The 19,637-nt window shown below is 44.2% G+C and overlaps 1 protein-coding gene across 2 annotated transcripts in view; it reads left to right on the top strand.

Moving 5' to 3' along the window:
• The window catches only part of antxr2a (ANTXR cell adhesion molecule 2a), a 100,607-nt gene that overhangs the window by 13,768 nt on the left and 67,202 nt on the right, over positions 1-19,637 (top strand). For both annotated transcript variants that reach the window (XM_061730674.1, XM_061730673.1), the window contains 7 exons: positions 43-124; positions 216-320; positions 421-489; positions 1,874-1,954; positions 4,440-4,500; positions 4,718-4,813; positions 10,214-10,283. In XM_061730674.1, the coding sequence (XP_061586658.1) occupies positions 43-124; positions 216-320; positions 421-489; positions 1,874-1,954; positions 4,440-4,500; positions 4,718-4,813; positions 10,214-10,283 (564 nt within the window). The remainder of the gene's footprint in view (positions 1-42; positions 125-215; positions 321-420; positions 490-1,873; positions 1,955-4,439; positions 4,501-4,717; positions 4,814-10,213; positions 10,284-19,637) is intronic.

Below are 19,637 nucleotides of genomic sequence, written 5' to 3'. Positions count from 1 at the left end.
CTGGTAATGTTGTTCTACTTTTTAAATCTTCATTATTTCAAGGTACCAGATCGAGAAAGGTCTGGAGCGGCTGCGGGATGTGAACCCGGCCGGGGAAACCTACATGCACGAGGGACTGAAGGCGGTGAGTGGTCTCTCTCAGACTCTCAGCTTCACTGCGTTGGTCGTTGATACTCTTGAGATCTGATGAAACGTCTCGTTGCTTCAAACTTCAGGCCTCAGTTCAGATACAGCAGCAGCCGGTCAAGTCGTCCAGCATCATCCTGGCGCTGACGGACGGGAAGCTGGCCGTCTACGTGCACGAGCTCACCGTGAAGGAGGTGACTATCTTCTCACTCAAACACCTGAAGGGTTAGCGCGCACGCTGACTCATGGCCTTTTCTTCTTCTCTTCCCGTTCACGCCGTCCTCCGATCTGCAGGCTGATGAGGCGCGGAAATACGGCGCCCGAGTCTACTGCGTGGGCATCAAAGACTTCGACGAGCAGCAGGTAAGGACGCCAGAGGAGGGATCACAACTTCTGTACCAGACATTTTTAAGACTTTTCTTCATAGCTTTTATACAGTCCAGGTCAGCGGCGCCCCCTGCAGGCGTGGAGGGTCGTTCACTCGCGCTGGGGGGGTTTCGTCTTGGGCGATGCATGCGCACGTGGAGTAACATTCAGGCTGGTATCGGCGATACTGATTCGATACAAACATTCAGTCACCTATTTATCTATTTATTTTAAAGTCAGAAGTATAATTATATATTATATATATATTAATAATATATGATATATATTATATAAGCATACTGAGGTAGCAGCCTCATTCACAATACAGCCGAGCTGTTACAACAACAGAAGAACCAGCGTGTTTGAAAAAGCTGTTTTCCATCACTAAAAAAACATCCCAAACCATTAAAATAAAAGAATAATAAACAATAATAAAAATTACTATAAATACTGAAAATAAAAAAAGCAGTTCCTACCAGCAGCGTGTCATTTAGACAAAATCTGAATAGTTTAGTTACTTTCCACGTATTCCTGTTAATACATTACCACAAATGACTAAAGTATCAAAAGTATCGATATTTTAGTTTGAGGACGCATGTAAGATTTAGTCTCACGTGTCACTCATTTGTTTTGAGTGTCTTTGTCTCTGTGGGAAGTGGTTTCACTGTCGCTGATGAAGTCGTGTGAGTTATAAAAAGAGACGACCAGAACAGACAAAAGAGACATGTTTAATGTGTTAAAAGTGTTAAAAGTGGACATTAAAGCAGATAAAAGAGCCTCTGACTGAGGAATAGTGCTGCATCTGTTATCAGAAGAACATTTCACTGCACAGATGAATCAGTTGCAGCAGATAAAGTGGAGAGAAGTGTTTTAACTTGTGAATGAGCCAGCATTGTTCCCTATCCATCCAAGGGCGACAACATACACACGAGTGTCACTATGAGTTTAGCGAGAGCGCTGCGTGCCGTTTCATCGGGAAGCGTTAAAGCATCATTTACATGAGCTGTGAAGTTGCTCGTTGGCCCATCAGGCTGTTCACACTCTTCATCCCTCAGTTTCAGCTCCCAGCGTCACACAATGCTTCTTGTTCCGTCTGTTTTCCCGTCTTTCATCCAACATGGGGGTCTATCCTTTACAACCACTGGCAACCGTCCCGCCACGAGCCCTCACCAAGTCAGAAACAAGGGAAATATCGCTCCACGTTTGGTTTTTCTGTAATAAGTTGAGCAAAGCGTTCGCCGCCATCTGCCACGTCTCCTCCTGCCCATGACACGAGAGGAAGGGACGGTCCTCAGTCATGTACAGGAAAGAGAGGAAAGCCGTGTTAAATCAGCACCACTCCTGCTTTCTCCTCTTCTCCTCTCCTCCGGGATGCCGGCAGCTCGCTGAGATCGCCGACACCAAGGACCAAGTGTTTCCTGTCAAAGATGGCTTCCACGCTCTCAAAGGCATTGTCAACTCAGTAAGTGTACCTCCTCTTCATCTCCATGTAAAAGACAAAACCGTCCACTTTTAGCTTCATTCTTTCAAGTGTTTATTCTGCAGCTTTTGTGGTGAAGGTAAATTACATGTGATTTTTAATTGCTGGGAAACTTCTGGATGAGCTGCACGGGAAATGAAAGAGCAGCCAGCCTAAATCAGCGAGCACGTCTTCTCCGTGCACAGCAGGCAGCTCTGGGAGACTCAGAGCCCTTTAAACAGTGTCAACTCTGCCAGCCAGTTAGCGATACTTTCCACTCGCAGCAGCTCTGAGGCCGAATGCTGTCGGCTGTGTGACGGCATCCTCGCATTAGTGCGAGCCCACGGCTCTGCAGGATGGCCCGACCCGAGCCGGACGTGCATGTGTGTCACAGCCGACGGGGCCAGCAGTGTTTTGGAAAAGAGCTGTCAGACATGTAGCTGGGAGCGGCGGAGCCGAAGGGCGGGACTCCTTGGAGCCGCTGTTCTTAAAATGACCGTCACCTTCATACACATCTGAATTCAAGCTCTCCTTTCATGTTTTTTATGTCTCAGAAGAACAAATAGCAGAAATGATGCATGCACTCTTTCACGCCAAATATTATTTGGTGTTATATGACTTGAATCTGCTGCATAATAAAGTCGTCTGTGCAAAAGGGAATATCCAGGAATTAAATATCGTCCTGAGTGTCTTTAACTTTATTGCTTCTGCAATGAAACATGTGACTGCATTTCAAAACGGCTGGCAGGATTGTTTCAGTTGAAACGCACACAAATTGTGATGCTAACCGAAAGTATGCAAGTTCTGGAGAGCTTTTCATTTCATCTTTAGTAATTATCATAATAATACAACTAAAGCCTCTGGAGTACTTTTATTTAGGGATATTTAGAGTTTCTTTTTTACTGTATTTTTGTATTTTTTATTTTTCATACTTATAATTTATTTTTATCTTTTATTCAGTCTGAGTTCATGTTGCCCTGAACATGTACCTGACTTTGAGCTGCTGTAACACCCAAATTTCCCCTCTGGGGATCAATAAAGGACTATCTTATCTCATCTCATCTTAAATCCTTTTCTGATCGGTTTGTGCGGAGTGGATCGACGCCATGTCCTGCACAAGTGTTTGCGTGTGACTTTCATGTGCAACAAGCGATTCCTGGAAGCCTGTGAGAACATCCCCGGCCTCGACGCACGGGGCTGAGCGCCGCAACGCTCCCAGCATCCAAATGGAGCGAGCAGCATTCCTCTCTGATTAGTAATCCTGGATTCCGGCTAGTTGGCCCGATCGCTTCTCCGCTGGACTGAGATCATCTGTGCAGCCGTTTGCTGCAGGATCCGTGCACCGTGCACGCCACGAAACCCCCGGGAAGAGTGTGCTTCTAGCCTCTCGTAGGCACCTTGTTTACTTTCCGGGCCGTGACCCTTTTGGGGGGTTTTCCCACATTTCAGTGGATCCCTAAACTACAACTACAGACTCACGGCTGTTTGAGTGTTAAATAACTCATGACGGAAAGCTGATCTCGTCATGAAACTTTCCCCAAGTGTCTAAACGAGCTGCGTGGCTTCAGAAATATCCCAGGTTGCAACACTTAATAAGACAGTTGGATCAGCGCCTCCTTCTTTCTGTGCGGCTCATAAACAGCATTTGTCATTCCACACAAATGGAAAACTACTGCTCGAGCGAATCCGGGCCAGGGCCTCTTATCTCGCCGTACGCTGCAGCCGGTCCAGTCACTGCAAAACACTCATGTGTGGACGTCCTTAACTGGACTCTAAAGTCATTTTCCCTCATTTTGATGAAGTGCAACTCCCAGTTTTGGTATATTTTCCCGTTTTCCTGCATTTTTCTTGGGCGCTGCCGAGGAAGTAATGAGATGGGCAGGAAAGTGGCCCAGAGGATCAGCAGCAGATCCATTTCCCCCCCGGCTGTCAGACCGCCCTCTCCCCCTTTAACAAGTCTATATCAAACCATCATCTCCAATAAAGCCGCTGTAAACATTCGGTCTTCGGCGTTTCAGATTGAGCCTCCGTCCAACCTCGAATGAAAGGTTCAAGTGTCCTCTGTTGCAGTTAATATGCTTCTTTTTACTGACTGTGAACCGGTATTTGCATAGTTTCCCCTTTGTTGATTTATTGAATGATAGTGGGAAGTGCGGCTCGATGACAGTGGGCTCACATAGACCTCTTTATATGATAATGCACGATCCCGGAGCTTTTAATACAACTGAGGGACAGTAATAGTCTTGCATAATTTCCCCATAAAGGCTGACACAGCTGCTGTTTTACCTCCTGTTCTCCTCGCCGCTGATATCCAGTGTTCTCCTTTAGCCGCCCCGGCGCCGATACGGAGCCAGACATTTCTCAGGTGTTGCAACCTAATCTGTTTTCCCCCGAACGTGACGGAGAAGATAACGCCCAGGAGTTGATGTATTTATTCTTCTCCCCCGAGCAATAATGTAGCCATTTTTACCCTTTCTTCATTCCCCAGATATTAAAGCGATCGTGCACGGAGATCCTGAGCGTGGAGCCTTCCAGTGTCTGCGTAAATCGTAAGTGAATCCTCCTGTTAGGTTCTGTACCGGCAGATTTATGCTCTGCAGGAGGCCTGCTTTAACTACCAAAACTTACTGGACTTTCAGTCTGACATCAGTCCCAGAGATACTGCAGCTAAATAATGTTTGCAGCATCTCTGAGCCTGCTGAAAGACAAGACAGAGTCCCGATTCGGAGGTCATGGCCTTATCTCCTGTTTGTTGACATTCCACAGAGTCCTTCGATATCGTGCTGAGAGGAAACGGCTTCGCCCTGGGGCGCAGCAGCGAAGGCGTCATCTGCAGCTTCATAGTCAACCAGGAAACTCTCAGTAAGTGATACTGCCGGCCGCAGTGCCGCTGCATTCACACTCACAGCAAAGCATCATCCGTGGCAGAAAAGTTTCTGCACATTTAAATTCAGCAGAACTCTAAAGAAGAAAAACTGTCTAAAGCCGGGCATACACTGTGCGATTATCGGCTCGTTTTGAGCCGATTTTCCAGTCGTGCGACTTTTTTTTGATCGGGCCCGATTTTGACCCAATCGTTGCTCGTGCCTCGTGCAGTATACGTGGGGTAACGACGAGAGATTAACACCTCACGACGAGCTCCCGATCACAAATCGTGAGGTCGCAAGAAAATCAAGCATGTTTGAAATGCTGGTCGCTCCTCGTGAAGGCATCGCACAGTTGAAGCAGCTGCGACCCGATTTGCCTCATCCTTTCGCAGAGAGCATGCGCAATATCTGATGTCACGTCAAAAACTATTATTTGCAGTTTAAGTGTTGCAAATTCACATTACAAATCATGTTTTAATAGCAAAAAAAGACCGCATTTCCACGTATGGTGCGGGTCGCCGCGTACCCTGCGGCGTAGGCTCTGCGTTGGTGTAACGCGGAACCATAAATCAGCCTTTAGTGTGTGCGCTGTCTGCTGTTCTGAACAACTCTTTTTTTCTCTTCTCATTTTGCTGGGACGTCGGGTTCCTCCGCCGAGACACAACTTTTTGCGGTTTGCGTTCTTTGTTGTGTCAAACAATGATGCGCAGTGCACACACCCAATCAGAAACGGTACAGATATTTGGGGATTTTTTTAATATATATATATATATATATATATATATATATATATATATATATATATATATATATATATATATATATATAATTATAAAAAAAATAAAGGATCCCATAACCTTTCATCAGGTGGGCAGGACGCACGTTTGGGTTGGAACAGCCTACCCGTGCCCCAAAACCGGCCTCGAGTTCCAGTACAGAAGTCCGACGGGAGGATTATGATCGTATAGTGTGAGCAGACGGGTCGCATCAGAGCATCGGCTCCTACAGTGTGAGAACATAAATCGTGGGCTCTGAACTTTTGAACTCCGCGATCTAGTCGTGCAGTGTGAGATGGGGCAGTCTCAAACGATTTAAAATATCGCACAGTGTATGCCCAGCTTAAGCTGTGAAAGTATGTTAACTCTTCCATTGCACTGCAGTCGAGCACGGTGGAGGGTGAGGTTTGGGTTGTCGTGCTGCAGCCGCAGGACCTGGATATGTCCCGCGCTGCATCTCAGCTTGTATTTATGTCGTTCTAAAACCTGTTCAGATTCAGATTCAGATTCAGATTCAGACGACTTTATTAATCCCTTTGGGAGGTTCCCTCATGGGAAATTGACATCTCCATCTCACTCACACAGCACTGTCATATACAAATCAAACACCCCATAAACCAAACACCTATATAAAGATGAAAAGATAAAAATAAAAACAAAATAGAAATAAAAAAATAAAAAAATATTGTGCAATTGTGTTATGTAATATTGCACAAAGTTATTGCACAGTCAGGTTTGTTGTTGTTCAGACTGACTGACTGACCCCCCACACAGGACCAAATGATGACTTTCCTGTTACGTACCAGTACGTAAAGCCCTTATATGTCGGATGGTGTGCCCTCTCTTCCACTTGTGTGTCTCAGCTGAAATCGACAGAAAACAGAACAGAAAATGCCGCTCGGGTCATTTCAGTGTATCACATCTCAGTGTAGCACAACAGTCCCAGATTTGATTCTGATCACAGCTTTCTCCAGAGACAAACTCACAGATCTGCAGACCCTCCACCCTCTTCCCCGTGTGCCCTGATCTGTGATTGTTCCTCGTCTTCACTTGTAATTGGGAACTATGAGGATTAATTGCCTTTTATTAAATTAAATGTCAGTGTCACGATGAAGTTCATTTGTCGGGAGGTGCTCCCATTCAGCCTTCTGCATTGTGGTAGTCTCAGAGATCGGACGTGGCAGAACAAACCCTGATCCAGACTGTTATCTCCCAGCCATGCCTTATCTGTGTGATCTAAATTCAGCAGAAGAAAGAAAGCTATGTAGGTCACTGTGCTCCTTATTTTGAGCTTGCAGTCTGTTCTGTCGAGAAATCCTTTTTCAGGAAGCAAATGGGATTTGGCACCAAAAGCCAATCTTTTAAAGCTCCTCATTTGGCCATGATCTGTGGAAATCGGCAACTGCCAGTGACAACACTTCCATCCTTGTCAAGTTATTTTTGACTTTCAACATTTCAACTCAACTAAAATACTTGAACATATTTGTTTGTTTTTTTCATTTTTAAAAAGAACTTCATCTGATTTAGGACGTAGCCACTAACAGATGCCTCCGTGTTAGTCCTTTCTCAGTTTAGGCCGCCTCACATTCGCCCACTTGGGGCTATTTATTCCCTTATTGGCTTTTGCATGTGTTCAGTCCAGACCTTTTTAGCAGTGGGGCACCTTATAATTATGGACATGCATCATGGCAGCTATGGAGCACATGCTGCATATGTGAAACAGATGCTCCTGTCTTCTCCATCATCAAACCGGTTGGAGGCCTGTGCAGAGAAAAAGAGGATGCAGTATAAATAATTGCTGCTGCGGCTTCTGTCACCTGTTCTGATAACGCACAATAATCATCACTTATGTTTTTATCCTTTTACACCTCCCAATGACAGTATTCAAATATATTAAATGAAATCCTCTAGGTTCCTGTTAACAACATGTGTGCAGCTGTGACCGAAGCGTCAGTAACACAGCACTGAAACCTTTTCAGTAGATGGCAGTTCAGCTCAGCACGGCTGCTCCATTGTTCATGAGACCAAGGTTGTTTCCTCAAACTCTTCTGTTTTGTGGTAATAATACACATAAAGGTTATTCAGACAGTTTAGACATTGTGGCCAGTTTCCAAAGTCGTTTCCAGAACAATGAGAAATAAGAGATGGTTCAAGACAAACTCTCTGGCAGACAGCCAATAACATCACCTGCTGAGAGAGATATCTCAACAATTTCCTGGATGGAGCTCAAGGCTTCCTCCTGGTGTGATAGGCAAGGCAAGGCAGGGCAAGTCAAGGCAAGGCAAGTTTATTTGTATCCCACATTTCAACTACAAGGTGATTCAAAGTGCTTTACAGAGACATTGAAACATCACCACATAATAGAAAAAATAAAATAAAAAGCATGATTTGAAATGTAAACAAAATGAAAGAAAGAAAAAAGAACAATAGATAAAAACAGCAGTTAAAACATGATCAGGTTTTATAACTCAAGCTTAAAAGTACCAGTGCAGATGTGGAGCTTTATTCAGATGCAGCTAAGAACAGGTGAATCAATAGTCAATAATCAACCTACTAAAGAGGAACGCTGGATCTTTTTTTTAAATTAAACTTTTTTAAACGTAGACTAAAAACTCATCTCTTTGGTCTGGCTTTTATGTAGCATCACTTTTTATAGTTTTATTCTGTTTAACATTTTTTAAAGGTATTTTTTAAAGGTATTTTTTAAAGGTATTAAAAAGGGTTTTATTTATTTATTTATCTATCTCTTATAATGTTTTTATTATTTTTTTATTGTTGTGGACTGATTATTTTTTAGCCTTAATCCTTGAACTTTTATCTTTTTATACATTTTATATATTCTATATTGTATGTCAGGGTGCATTGGTCTCCCAGTTTTTATTTATTTGTTTATTATGCTTATTTTTCTGTGTCTCCAGGTCCTGCTGAGACATCAGATCTTTTAATCTTGATATATTCTTAAGGTGTTAGTAGACTGACGTTGTTATTGCCTGAATGTGTTTTTCCAGATTCAGGTCTGAGTCCATCACTACACCCAGATTTCTGGCCTGGTGTGCTATGCTATGGTAGCTATGGTAGTTTATATCAAGAGCCTGTACAGAACCATGGTCTCCTGGTGACACTGTAATATATATCTGCGTGTCATCTGCATAGCTATGGTAGTTTATTTTGTTGTTTTTTTATAATCTATGTCAGTGGGAGCATGTAGACGTTAAACAGCAGCACGGGGGCCGTGCAGGGTACAGGAACGGGTGCTCGCTCCGTTCCTCTTCACACTCTACACCACAGATTTCCACCACAACACAGACTCCTGCCATCTCCAGAAGTTCTCCGATGACTCCGCCATCGTGGGACGTGTGTCCAGGGGGGACGATGTGGAGTATAGAAGGGTCATTGCTGACTTCGTCAAATGGTGCGAATGGAGCCATCTGCACATCAACACCAGCAAGACGAAGGAGGTGGTGATCGACTTCGGCAAGAACCCTCTGCCTCATGCACCGGTGAACATCCAGGGGCTGGACGTGGAGGAGTACAAGTACCTGGGTGTTCACCTCAATAATAAACTGGTCTCACAACACCGACGCCCTGTACAAGAAGGGCCAGAGTCGACTCCACCTGCTGAGGAGACTGAGGTCCTTCGGCGTGTGCAGGGAGCTCTTAAGGACTTTTTATGACTCTGTGCTAGCGTCTGCTGGAGCTGCGGGAGCTCGGAGAGAGACAGGAAGAGACTGAACCGACTGGTCAGGAGGGCTGGCTCGGTTCTTGGTTGTGCTCTGGACTCTGCCGAGGAGGTGGGTGAGAGGAGGATGCTGGTCAAGCTGAACTCCATCATGGACAACCCCTCTCACCCCCTACATGACACCGTGGGAGCATCAGCAGCTCCTTCAGCCAAAGACTGCTCCACCCGCTGCAAGAAGGAACGCTACCGCAGGTCCTTCATCCCGACAGCCATCAGACTCTATAACAACCAACTCTAGTCATTCAAGTGCAATCAACTGTTTTTCTGAAAGTGCAATAACCTGCAACAAGTGCAATAAGTGCAATAACCTGCACATGTATATATTATTCATATTTCGGGTTTAGTATTTCTTTTGTACATTGGTCATTTTTTATATTGCTCTTTTTTAATTATTTAGCTATTTTTATTTTTTTTTTAAGATATACTTTTTTTTATACCGTTTCATACTTTTGTGTATATTTTGTAAAAACTGCGTGTGTATGTTTGCTGCTGCACAAGTGAATTTCTCCTCTGGGGGATCAATAAATTTGAGAACCAGTTGAGTACAAATTGACTCCAGATTGACTACGATTGACTCCATTCTAGGAGATTTGGTCATTATGGTTGTTTGTCATTGTGCTTATTCTTTTGGTCGCCATCCACATCTCTTTACTGTAGATTTGAGTGGAAATGCAGACGAGAACGTAAACTGACGTACATGCCTTCAGCACAACGCATCAGCTCCTTAAATGTGAATGGTTCTACAACTGTATCTAAGCAAAGAGTGTAAAAGACTTTAGGGTAGGCTTTTTCCTACCCTTTTTAGGTCACACTCTTTATCTGACTTTTATATTCAGGTATCTCATTAGCATTTAATCTATTTTTGTGCTGTTTTTTCCAGATTACAAGCCGAGCACTGTGCGCAACGACTATCTGCTGTGTCCTGCACCAACGTTGTATGAGGTTGGACAGTAAGTAGCAAATGCTTGATTTATTTTTTAGGAAGTGATTGTGAAAGGCTTTATTTACTGCATGTCTTGTTTCTTTCATTTTTGTATGTTTCGGACACATTTTTTTTGTCATTGTTGGAGGTTTTCCTATTTTTCTTTAACAACAGATAAAACTTAAAATACTATAAGGTTTTCTCATCAGGTTTGATTTCCAGAGTTAGTTGTGTTATAAATATCAGTTTGTATGAACAACTTTTAACAATTGGAATCACAGTGTTAACTCTCCGGAGTCTCCGAACACGCCAGCGCGTCCAAATGACACAACCAATTTGCAACGACGTAGCAACGAGGCGTCGCATCGCTGTGTCTCCGTTTCAACTAGTTTAGAAAGTGTAAACTATATGCTTGTTTTTAAATCATGTTGGTAGGCCAAGTAAAACCAGAACTATGATAACTAATATACAGCATGCTTTTTTCTGGAAGTTGATAACCTGCTTGGTGTTTGGTGCAGGCAGAAACCGTGAAAATGGCCCGGTCTCCGGAAAGCACTACCAAGCCTTCAGGTGGATAAAAGGAGGAAAGACACTCCCTGGAGGTGTCAGGACTGAGATGTGAACCTCTGTCTTATATTTTTCATGTGGCGCAAATTGTTTGTGTGGCATCTTGTTTTGACACCTGATTTATTTTGGAAATCCACAAAAGGCGTGAGGCATTGCCTGCATTTTAATGTAAATAGTGTATATAATAGGGTTTTTTGGTGAATTTTTACATGTTTTTTGAAATTTACAATTTATATTTTCATTCTAAGCTATAAAAATGTTTTGTTAAACGCGTAAGAAAATTAACGTTTTTCTTTTTTACATTTTTTCATCATTTTAGGTCCAATGTGTTAATACAGTTGATCACAACGAAGGAATTACTTTAAATTCACACAGTTGAGCTTGTGCTGAAAACAATGATACCAAACAAGGAAAGGTAGATAGTATTTAAGGTGAAATATAGAGCTAAATTCAAAAGTAGTCAAACACATCCAATTATACCTAAGACTCCAAAGAAACTGGGTTTAGCAGTTTTCTGAGCTGATTGGATGGATGAATAGATAGACAGACAGACAGACAGACAGACAGACAGACAGACAGACAGACAGACAGACAGACAGACAGACAGACAGACAGACAGACAGACAGACAGACAGACAGACAGACAGACAGACAGATAGATAGATAGATGGTCAAAATTAACATATACAGTAAGGGAGAGAAGAACCTTTTTTAATTAAAACAGTAAAACAAATGTAATTCCTTTTTTCTTGACCATAAATCAGAAACATAAGCATAAAGAACGGCTATAAATATGCAGAGTGTGTGTCGGATTTTCAGAGGTGCTCACACAGCTGATATGCTTCCTCTTAAGTTGGTTTTTTTCGTAGAGGTACGTTTGCTACAATCTTGGCAAGCTGACAGCGATGGATGTGTGAAATTTTAATGACAGAAATCACATGGACGCTATAAGGGGGAGCTCTTTAATAGAATTAATATGCGGTTCTATAAAATGTATGTTTTAAATTTTAAGAGAGAAAAAAGGATTATTGTAGGTTATGTGGTCAAAAGTAGGTCCCAGAAACTGGTCAAATGTCACGTCCTTTCCTTCCTCTGTAAAACCCAAAAACCCCATCATGACAGATAGTTCCTCTTTCCTCCTTAACCACCATGACAGCTGTTTCCAAATCATTTTATTTCCCTTTTTTTGCTGCTCTGTAGTCGCTATTCTGTGTTCAGTTGGGTATTTGTTTTTATGTGAATCAAGCGCGCGACTCCAAAGTTTAGCTAAGACGTTTTAATCCTCTTACTCTCCTCAGTTTTGCTGCTTGTTTTTCACGTCATCTCTTCTGCAAATACACAGGCTTAAAGTCTATAGATCATCCATACGTTAAACTCGAAATGCACAAAGACGCAGTCGGCCATACAGACGGGACAACAGCACGTGTACCCAACCTACGGAGACAGCAGTGAAAACAGAACAAATATGCCTTTTTTCCAGGGTGCGTCGTTATTGTTTGATCTCAACAGCATCTTTTATAATCCCGAAGCACAACAGATGATTGCTAAGGCATTCTAGATGGAACAACAGATTTTAATGTCCTTGCTGACTGCAATCCAATCAAAAATGTATGATTATGAGCGCTGCTGGCTCCTGAAGGTCTTTGAGCTCTAAAAGAGATTAAGTATCATATGATGTCGACGCTGCTGTAACTACTCCAGATCAATTTGAGCCTCACCTCCGTTAATCCGCTCCCTTCCCACAATCCAAACTGCTCGCGATAACATGTTTTTGCCAGAAGCTGATGACAAATTTTGGAAGCGGCGTGTGAGCGATGCTTTTAGTTTTGTTTTGGCCTGTTTTTGATAGTTTGCAGCATTTCTTAAAGAACAGCCGTCAGATTTCCACTCCTTCATCTTTGATATGCAGGTGATGGATGTGGCCCGGATAAAAACTGGGAAATAAACACTCTGCCACCGAGCACATGTCAGGAATGCACTTCATTTGCTTAAACATTCACTCATATGAAAACAGCCAGTCTGGGAGGTTTGAGGTAGAATCAATTTCTTTTTGTTTGATGTACACCGAGTGTTTTTTCTGGCAGCCTGTTTCAATTTTAGTTTTAGTCTAGTCTTTGTGTCAAGCTATCATTTTAGTTTTTATTCGTTTTAGTCACGTTCATACTCCTTTTAATCGTGTCAAGTTTCAGTCGACTAAAAATCTGAGCATTTTAGTCTTATTTTAGTCAGAATTGTCCAGGACCATTTCAGTCTAGTTTTAGTCAAAGATTGTATTTAGCCAAACCCATTTTACAATTCAAACAAGGTTATCTTATTATTATATTGTTGTTACCTTATGAACTCAAGAATACATTCATTCCAGATACAGAAGACGCTCTAATTTGAGTTTACAACATATTTATTTTTCTGCATTTCTTCCCATCTTTTTCTTTTTCGACGACACATTGGGTTTTCTTTTCCACGTCTATGTAGGAAAGTGTATCCAAAGATGGTTTCTTCTTCTTCTTCTCCCAGCCCCAGAGAAGATCCCCGAGTGGCCGGTTATCGCCCCCTTCCTCTATGGAACTTTGTTTTTAATTGACGTGAACCTAGAGCTCTGCGTTAACGGCATCAGCCTCTAACATGCAGCTGCATCTTCTGGATCTGATTCCCCGCGGGCAGCGACTGGGATTGAGGACGTGACGTCACCCAGCAGCAGAACTAAACCAGAGGAAACTACTTAAAAAAATGATCTTTGTTAGAACATTTCGTCTCGTTTCGTTTTGGTCAACGAAAATGAAGACACATTTTAAAAGTTTTTTTATTTTGTAATCTACATTTTAGTCTCGTTTTTATTCGTCTATGATATTGCATTATATATTTAATTATCATTAACGTCACATGACCTGCATTTTCGTTGCGTCTCGTCTCGTTTTCCTCAGGAGATAAAGGTTCGTTGACGGCAATATTTAGTCATAATTTTCATTGATGAAAGCAACTTCATGTACACCTCCAAGGGATAAAAACGTATTATTTATACTATTTATTATTGAAAGGGCAGAAAATATTAAACAATAACAGTCGATAGACACCAATATTTTTAGGATATTTTCAGCGACTCAGTTCTCGATCACAACTCGTTTGAACCATTTGGACCAGAAACATGCATGGTCGGGCCTTGTTGGCGTATAACACCAATATAGAGGTCCGGGGGGAGGGAGGGGTTTCTTTCAGTCTCGATCGCTACGACCACGTTGCATGTTTAAACAAGCTAAGAAAAATCCAAGAAACCTTGCGTCCCTTAAAGTTGCTTTTGTCAACGAAAATTATGACTAATTATCGTCGTCAAGAGGAAGACGAGACGCAACGAAAATGCTGGTCATGTGACGATAACGAGTACAAAATAGTCTATAAGGTATATAAGAGTCTATAAGGTAACAATAATAGAAGAAGAAGATAACCTTGTTTGAATTGTAAAATGGGTTTGGCTAAATACAATCTTTGACTAAAACTAGACTAAAATGATCCTGGACAATTCTGACTAAAATAAGACTAAAATGCTCAGACTTTTAATCGACTGAAACTTGACACGACTAAAAGGAGTATGAACGTGACTAAAACTAATAAAAACTAAAATGATAGCTCGACCCAAAGACTAGACTAAAACTAAAATTGAAACAGGCTGCCAAAAACAACACTAGCATCCCTTCCACGTTTACATGTTTCTCCCCTTTCTTTTGCTTCGTTTTCTACTTTTGTTAACTCCACTGTTATCTAGACGTGTCAGTTTTATTCATAAGCTACGCAGAACAGACTGCCCTGCCTCTCAAATCATCTCGAAGAGTTCAGTAAAGCACTCGTCATGGTCCTGCAGCCGGATCCGACCCGAGCCGGCGCCGGCGTTACGTGCCGACCATTTACCAAAGCACCGCTTAATTAGCTCCTGGCTGCCGACGGTGACCCATTAAGCAGTTAGCTGCTGCGGCTGGTGAGCAAACACATCTGCTGAAGGGGCTCTGAAAGGATGTGCGACAGATGCAGCCATTCCCTTTTCCACACTCCCGGTTTGAATAATTCACCAGGCGCTGACAGTCCCTGCACCCCGGACCACCTGGGGGGGGGGGGGGGGGGGACCGGGAACCTCCGTCTCCATCCATCTGTCTGCCCGTGCTCCACGGCCACTGCTGGTGCGCCGGGCGCTCCTGTAACACGGCTCTGCTCAGCCGTAGGAGCATCTCCCCCCCGCCTCCCCCTCCGTAACCATGTTTTACTACACGTGAGAGAAACACTGCCGGAGCTGCTTTTCCACACATGGATAGCTGCGATTTCTAGACCCGCTGGAGACCCAGGGGCGTCCAGGGGGGTCCAGGTAGACTTGTAGTTCTCGAGACCGGTCCTGGTCTCAGTACTACTTTGGTGTTGGTCTTGTCTCGGTCTCTCGGTCTCCACAGGTCTCACCCCCCTCACCAGGGGGGTCCTGGGGGGCCCCACGTCCAGCCTCCATGTCCAGGAATCACAGCGTCCTCCGTTGGTCATGTGTGTGTGTGGAGGAGCATCATCTGTGATGACAGCTGTGGCATCAGGCCTGAAACACTGGCATCTGCCCCCCCCGCCACCCCTTCCCCCTCAACCCTCCAAGACTTCCAACTTTCCCTATATATCCACACTCGGAGGCGATTTGACAAATACAAAGTGGGGGTGGGGTACCACCTCCGGAGGCAGGTGACACGTGTATTACAGAGCAGGTACAGTAGCAAGTGCTCATGCTCGTTAATAATTGACAGGCTTTTTCACGGTCGCTGGGGGGGGGGATTCCTCCGGGGGGCATCGCCCCGCCGTTTGATCACATGTGCCGCATTCACGCTGATTTGTTGTTAAAACCAGCTCTGCTGTGACTGACGGCTGGGATGGGAGTGTGTTGGCGCCCATAGCCCAACCACCGAGCTAATTATGTTCATACCTATATTTCTTACCGAACATTAATTGAAGAGGAACATTTGCAGACTTTTCACACTAATTAAACAGCCTTTTATAAAACTAGAATATTTCCTCCTTCAGTACTTTCTGATGTACGTAGGTGTGATTTATGGTTCTTAGCTCTGCTTGGTCCATGGCTTTTCTCTGGATGCGGTTCTGCTCAGTGGATTTTCTTTTTTTCCTTTAATTCTTTTAACATTTGTCATGATACGTTGCCATGACAACAGACAATTGTGGGAAAATCTTAGAAAAAAAAAAAAAAAAAAACACCACGATGACCTGAAAAGCACAAAACTGCGCCCGGTTGGAGCTGAGAGTTTGAGGATGCGGAGGGGGGGGGGCGCTCCTGATGCTGTGTGTGACATCATCTGCAAGGTTGTGGCCAGGCGATGAAAATAAATCACCCCTCTGGAGTATTATGATTCTGGGGTTTTCAGCCCGTCTTCTCCCTCCGCTGTACTCCCTGCTGGTTCTGGTTTGATTGTGTTCTCATCAGCAGATTTTCAGCTGATGTTTATTTTACTTTTTTTACATCCCTGTTCTGAGAAAGTTACACTGCATCCGCTGCAAGTCTGAAATGAGAGAAACACAGGAAAACACACAACGGCACATAGGCCTTTGGAATCTGCAAGAGAGAAAACAAATAAACAGAAACGGGAACAGGCAGAGACACAAACAGCAACCATTCCAGGGGCCTCATTTATAAAAGAGTGCGTAGGAACCACACTAAAAGTGCACGTAAAGCCAAAAGCCGAAAATGGCGGGCGCAAAAAAAAATCCGGATTTATAAAACTTGCACGCAATGTTCGCTTTATAAATCACAGTCCAGCTGGAAGGTTGCGCAGCTGAATTCGCCTCATATCCCGCCCTCTACACGCCCACTTTTTTTTTACCATATATGGGCAATGCAAAGTAGTATTAGCATATGAATGAGCCTGCTGAGCCTGCTGAGCATGCGCAGCGGCTTCCTGCAGCCTGTTTGTGCGTCAGGATGAATGAAAGTGTCGAGCCACCGTGCCACTAAATTTCACGGAGACTGAGAACGAGATGTTGTGGATGAGGTGGAGGACAGGAAAACCACATTATTTGGTGGTCACAGTAAAAGTAGAAAAAGTATATAAATAGTATAAAATAAAGCGAGTGAGTTGCAGCACGGCGTTGCTGCGCTAAACGCCGTGAGTGCCCCAGCGCAACAGGGGGGGGCATGTCCCCCCCGTCTTTTCAAAATCATGTTTTTGTCCCCCCCACTTTTTACAGTTTAAAAACTAGCGGTAGGCTCAGCCTGTAATTGCAAATCATCAAGACACCCTGTGCCAAGGCGATGCGAGAACGGCCCGGCAGCCCCGCATCCCCTCCGTAGAGCCCCTAAACCAGGGGTAGGCAATTCCGGTCCTCGAGGGCCGGTGTCCTGCATGTCTTAGATGTTACCCTGCTTCAGCACACCGTGATAAAAGTACCTGTGTCATTAACAGAATTGTGCAGCCCTGTATGACAAGCTGATGACGATGATTAATTAGAATCAGGTGTGTTAAAGCAGGGAAACATCTAAAACATGCAGGACACCGGCCCTCGAGGACCGGAATTGCCTACCCCTGCCCTAAACGCTCTACGGTTGTCGCGGTGGGTGAAGAGGAGGTTCCCGGCGTGTCCTGACACTGCGGCTCCAGCAGCACCAGAGTTCTGACTGACGCTGTGCTTCACACACAGAGGGACACGATCAGCGCTATTATATTATAAGTCTGATATATGTTGTGATATGTGATGACATTATTAAGAGTATGACATGAATCTGGCTTCATTTCACCACCTCACCGCCTGCGTCTTATCTTAAGTAAGTTCCTACGGGAGGGTCAGGGTTGCCGTAGGGATACGCAGATTTTTCGGTTAGTTTTTTCTTTTTAAATCCCAACCTTTGCGTGGAAGGTGGCTTGCGCATCTTTCAAGCCCTGTTTTGTGCGCAAGCAAGCTTTATAAATGAGGCCCCAGGTCTCTAAAACTGAATCAGTACTAGGCTACTGCGATTATCTGTCCCCCAAAACTGTGGGGGGGCATGTAGGTGAGTAAGCAGGTGTGTATGTCTGTGTAACTGTGTGTGTGCAAAGTGAACTACAGTGGAGGAGGGAGGGCACAACCCCGCCACCCGAGAGACCAGAAGTCGACAACGAAGAAACCCGACTTTGTTAATTTCATTGAAGTTATTCCACTTCTGCTGTGGCATCTACAAGACAGAAGGTATTGAATGAGCGTAACCCTCCAGTAACCACCAGCTCTGACTTGTTATAATCCCAGGATCAATTTATTTTTAGCTTTTATTATCCATTAATGTTTGACGGTGCGTGCCACTCGCTCCTCATCTGGTCCCCAGGCCTTGCGAGTCGATTTCCCCCCCTCCATCATAACTTCTGCAAACTTCTGCAGACTGATGGCTCGTGGATGCCGAGCGACAGGCCTCACATATGCTCTGCTGTGAATTATTCAGCCTCCTCAGTTCTCACGTCTTTAAGGGAAGCTTGAAAGCCACTAGCGTCGCCATTGGCGGCGGCTCCAGCTGTATCGCCTCAACAGAGCTTAGTGTCACGCCGGGCCAACTTTCAGTGCGGGGAGCCGGAGAAGACAGACTCTGCCGCTCAACCGGGGTCCCTGGAAACCAGCGGCTCTTCCCGCCCAGATGTTGACGGATCCCTGAGCCCCGTGAGGATCTGGCCTCTCATCATCATCATCGCCAACCCAGGAAGCAGCTGCGTCTCCCTCCTCCGTGTTGCTTACTGGCCCGTCCTGCAGAAAAGTTCGGTGACGGCCAACATCCTTTTGAATAATTCATCATACTTTTTTCCCCCCCTCCAAAGCTCTCAGCTGCCTGTTTTTTCACTCTTTCAAACGAAGAAAGGTACATTTGGAGCATGAATGCAGCATCACCATGCACGCTGAAGGGGAATGCAGCTAACTCCTAAACTCTGAGGATAGGCACATTAATAGACCCCCCCCCCCCCCCAATTACCGACTGTTCTCTCTGTAATAGTCGGTGATAAGAGGGTGGACAAGAGAGGAGGATACGTGACTCAGGCCTCGGTGGCGGAGCAGATTCTGCCTACTCAGCAGTAGCTGGGTAAATCGGTCATCTGTGAGGAGGAAGAGGAAGGGCCTCAGTCTGTCTGGGGGGGGAGAAAGTGGGCTCGTCAGAGTAACTCGCTCGGGAGATTTCTCCGCACCTCCACCTTGATTAACAGCCTGCCCAGCGGTAACACGGGTTGAGAGTGTCAGCATGAATTACCCAGAGAGAGGATTTCTGACAGAAGCACACGGGTTCCTACTCGGTACCCGGTTCCTCCCATTCGGGGGGGGGGTTGGTTGGACTTCCCTGTCGGCGCCAAATCCAAGTGTCTTCAGGTGGGAGACTGAACCCACATGGCCTCCGGTCGGTTCATTAGTGTGATTACATTTTTACATTTCCAATTACCCCCCCACCCCTCAGAACCTCTGTGGGTCTTCCCATATAGTCAATCAGCAATACAACATTAGTGAGTCATTTATACACACATATACATCTTACACCAAAAAAGGGGAGACAAAAATAATAGTTATAATGACAAATAAAAAATACTACTGTTAAAGATTAACAAAACAACCATAACAAATGTATATGCATATATGTACACCTACCATACAGAGAGGAAAGAATAAAAAGAAGGCTAACACGATTCATGTGCTTTACTTCTGGAGGTCTTACCCTCAGGGACTCTCAGGAAGTGTCTTGAGCTTTTCAAAATATTTTATTAATGGATTCAAATATTATAAAAACAGTCATTGGACCCTCTTAGTGTGTATTTTATCTTTTCTAATTTTAGATACAACATTAGAT

This window comes from Cololabis saira, chromosome 9 (assembly GCF_033807715.1).
Source record: "Cololabis saira isolate AMF1-May2022 chromosome 9, fColSai1.1, whole genome shotgun sequence".
Classification (NCBI taxonomy): Eukaryota; Metazoa; Chordata; class Actinopteri; order Beloniformes; family Belonidae; genus Cololabis; species Cololabis saira.
This window is presented reverse-complemented; position numbering and strand designations above follow the sequence as displayed.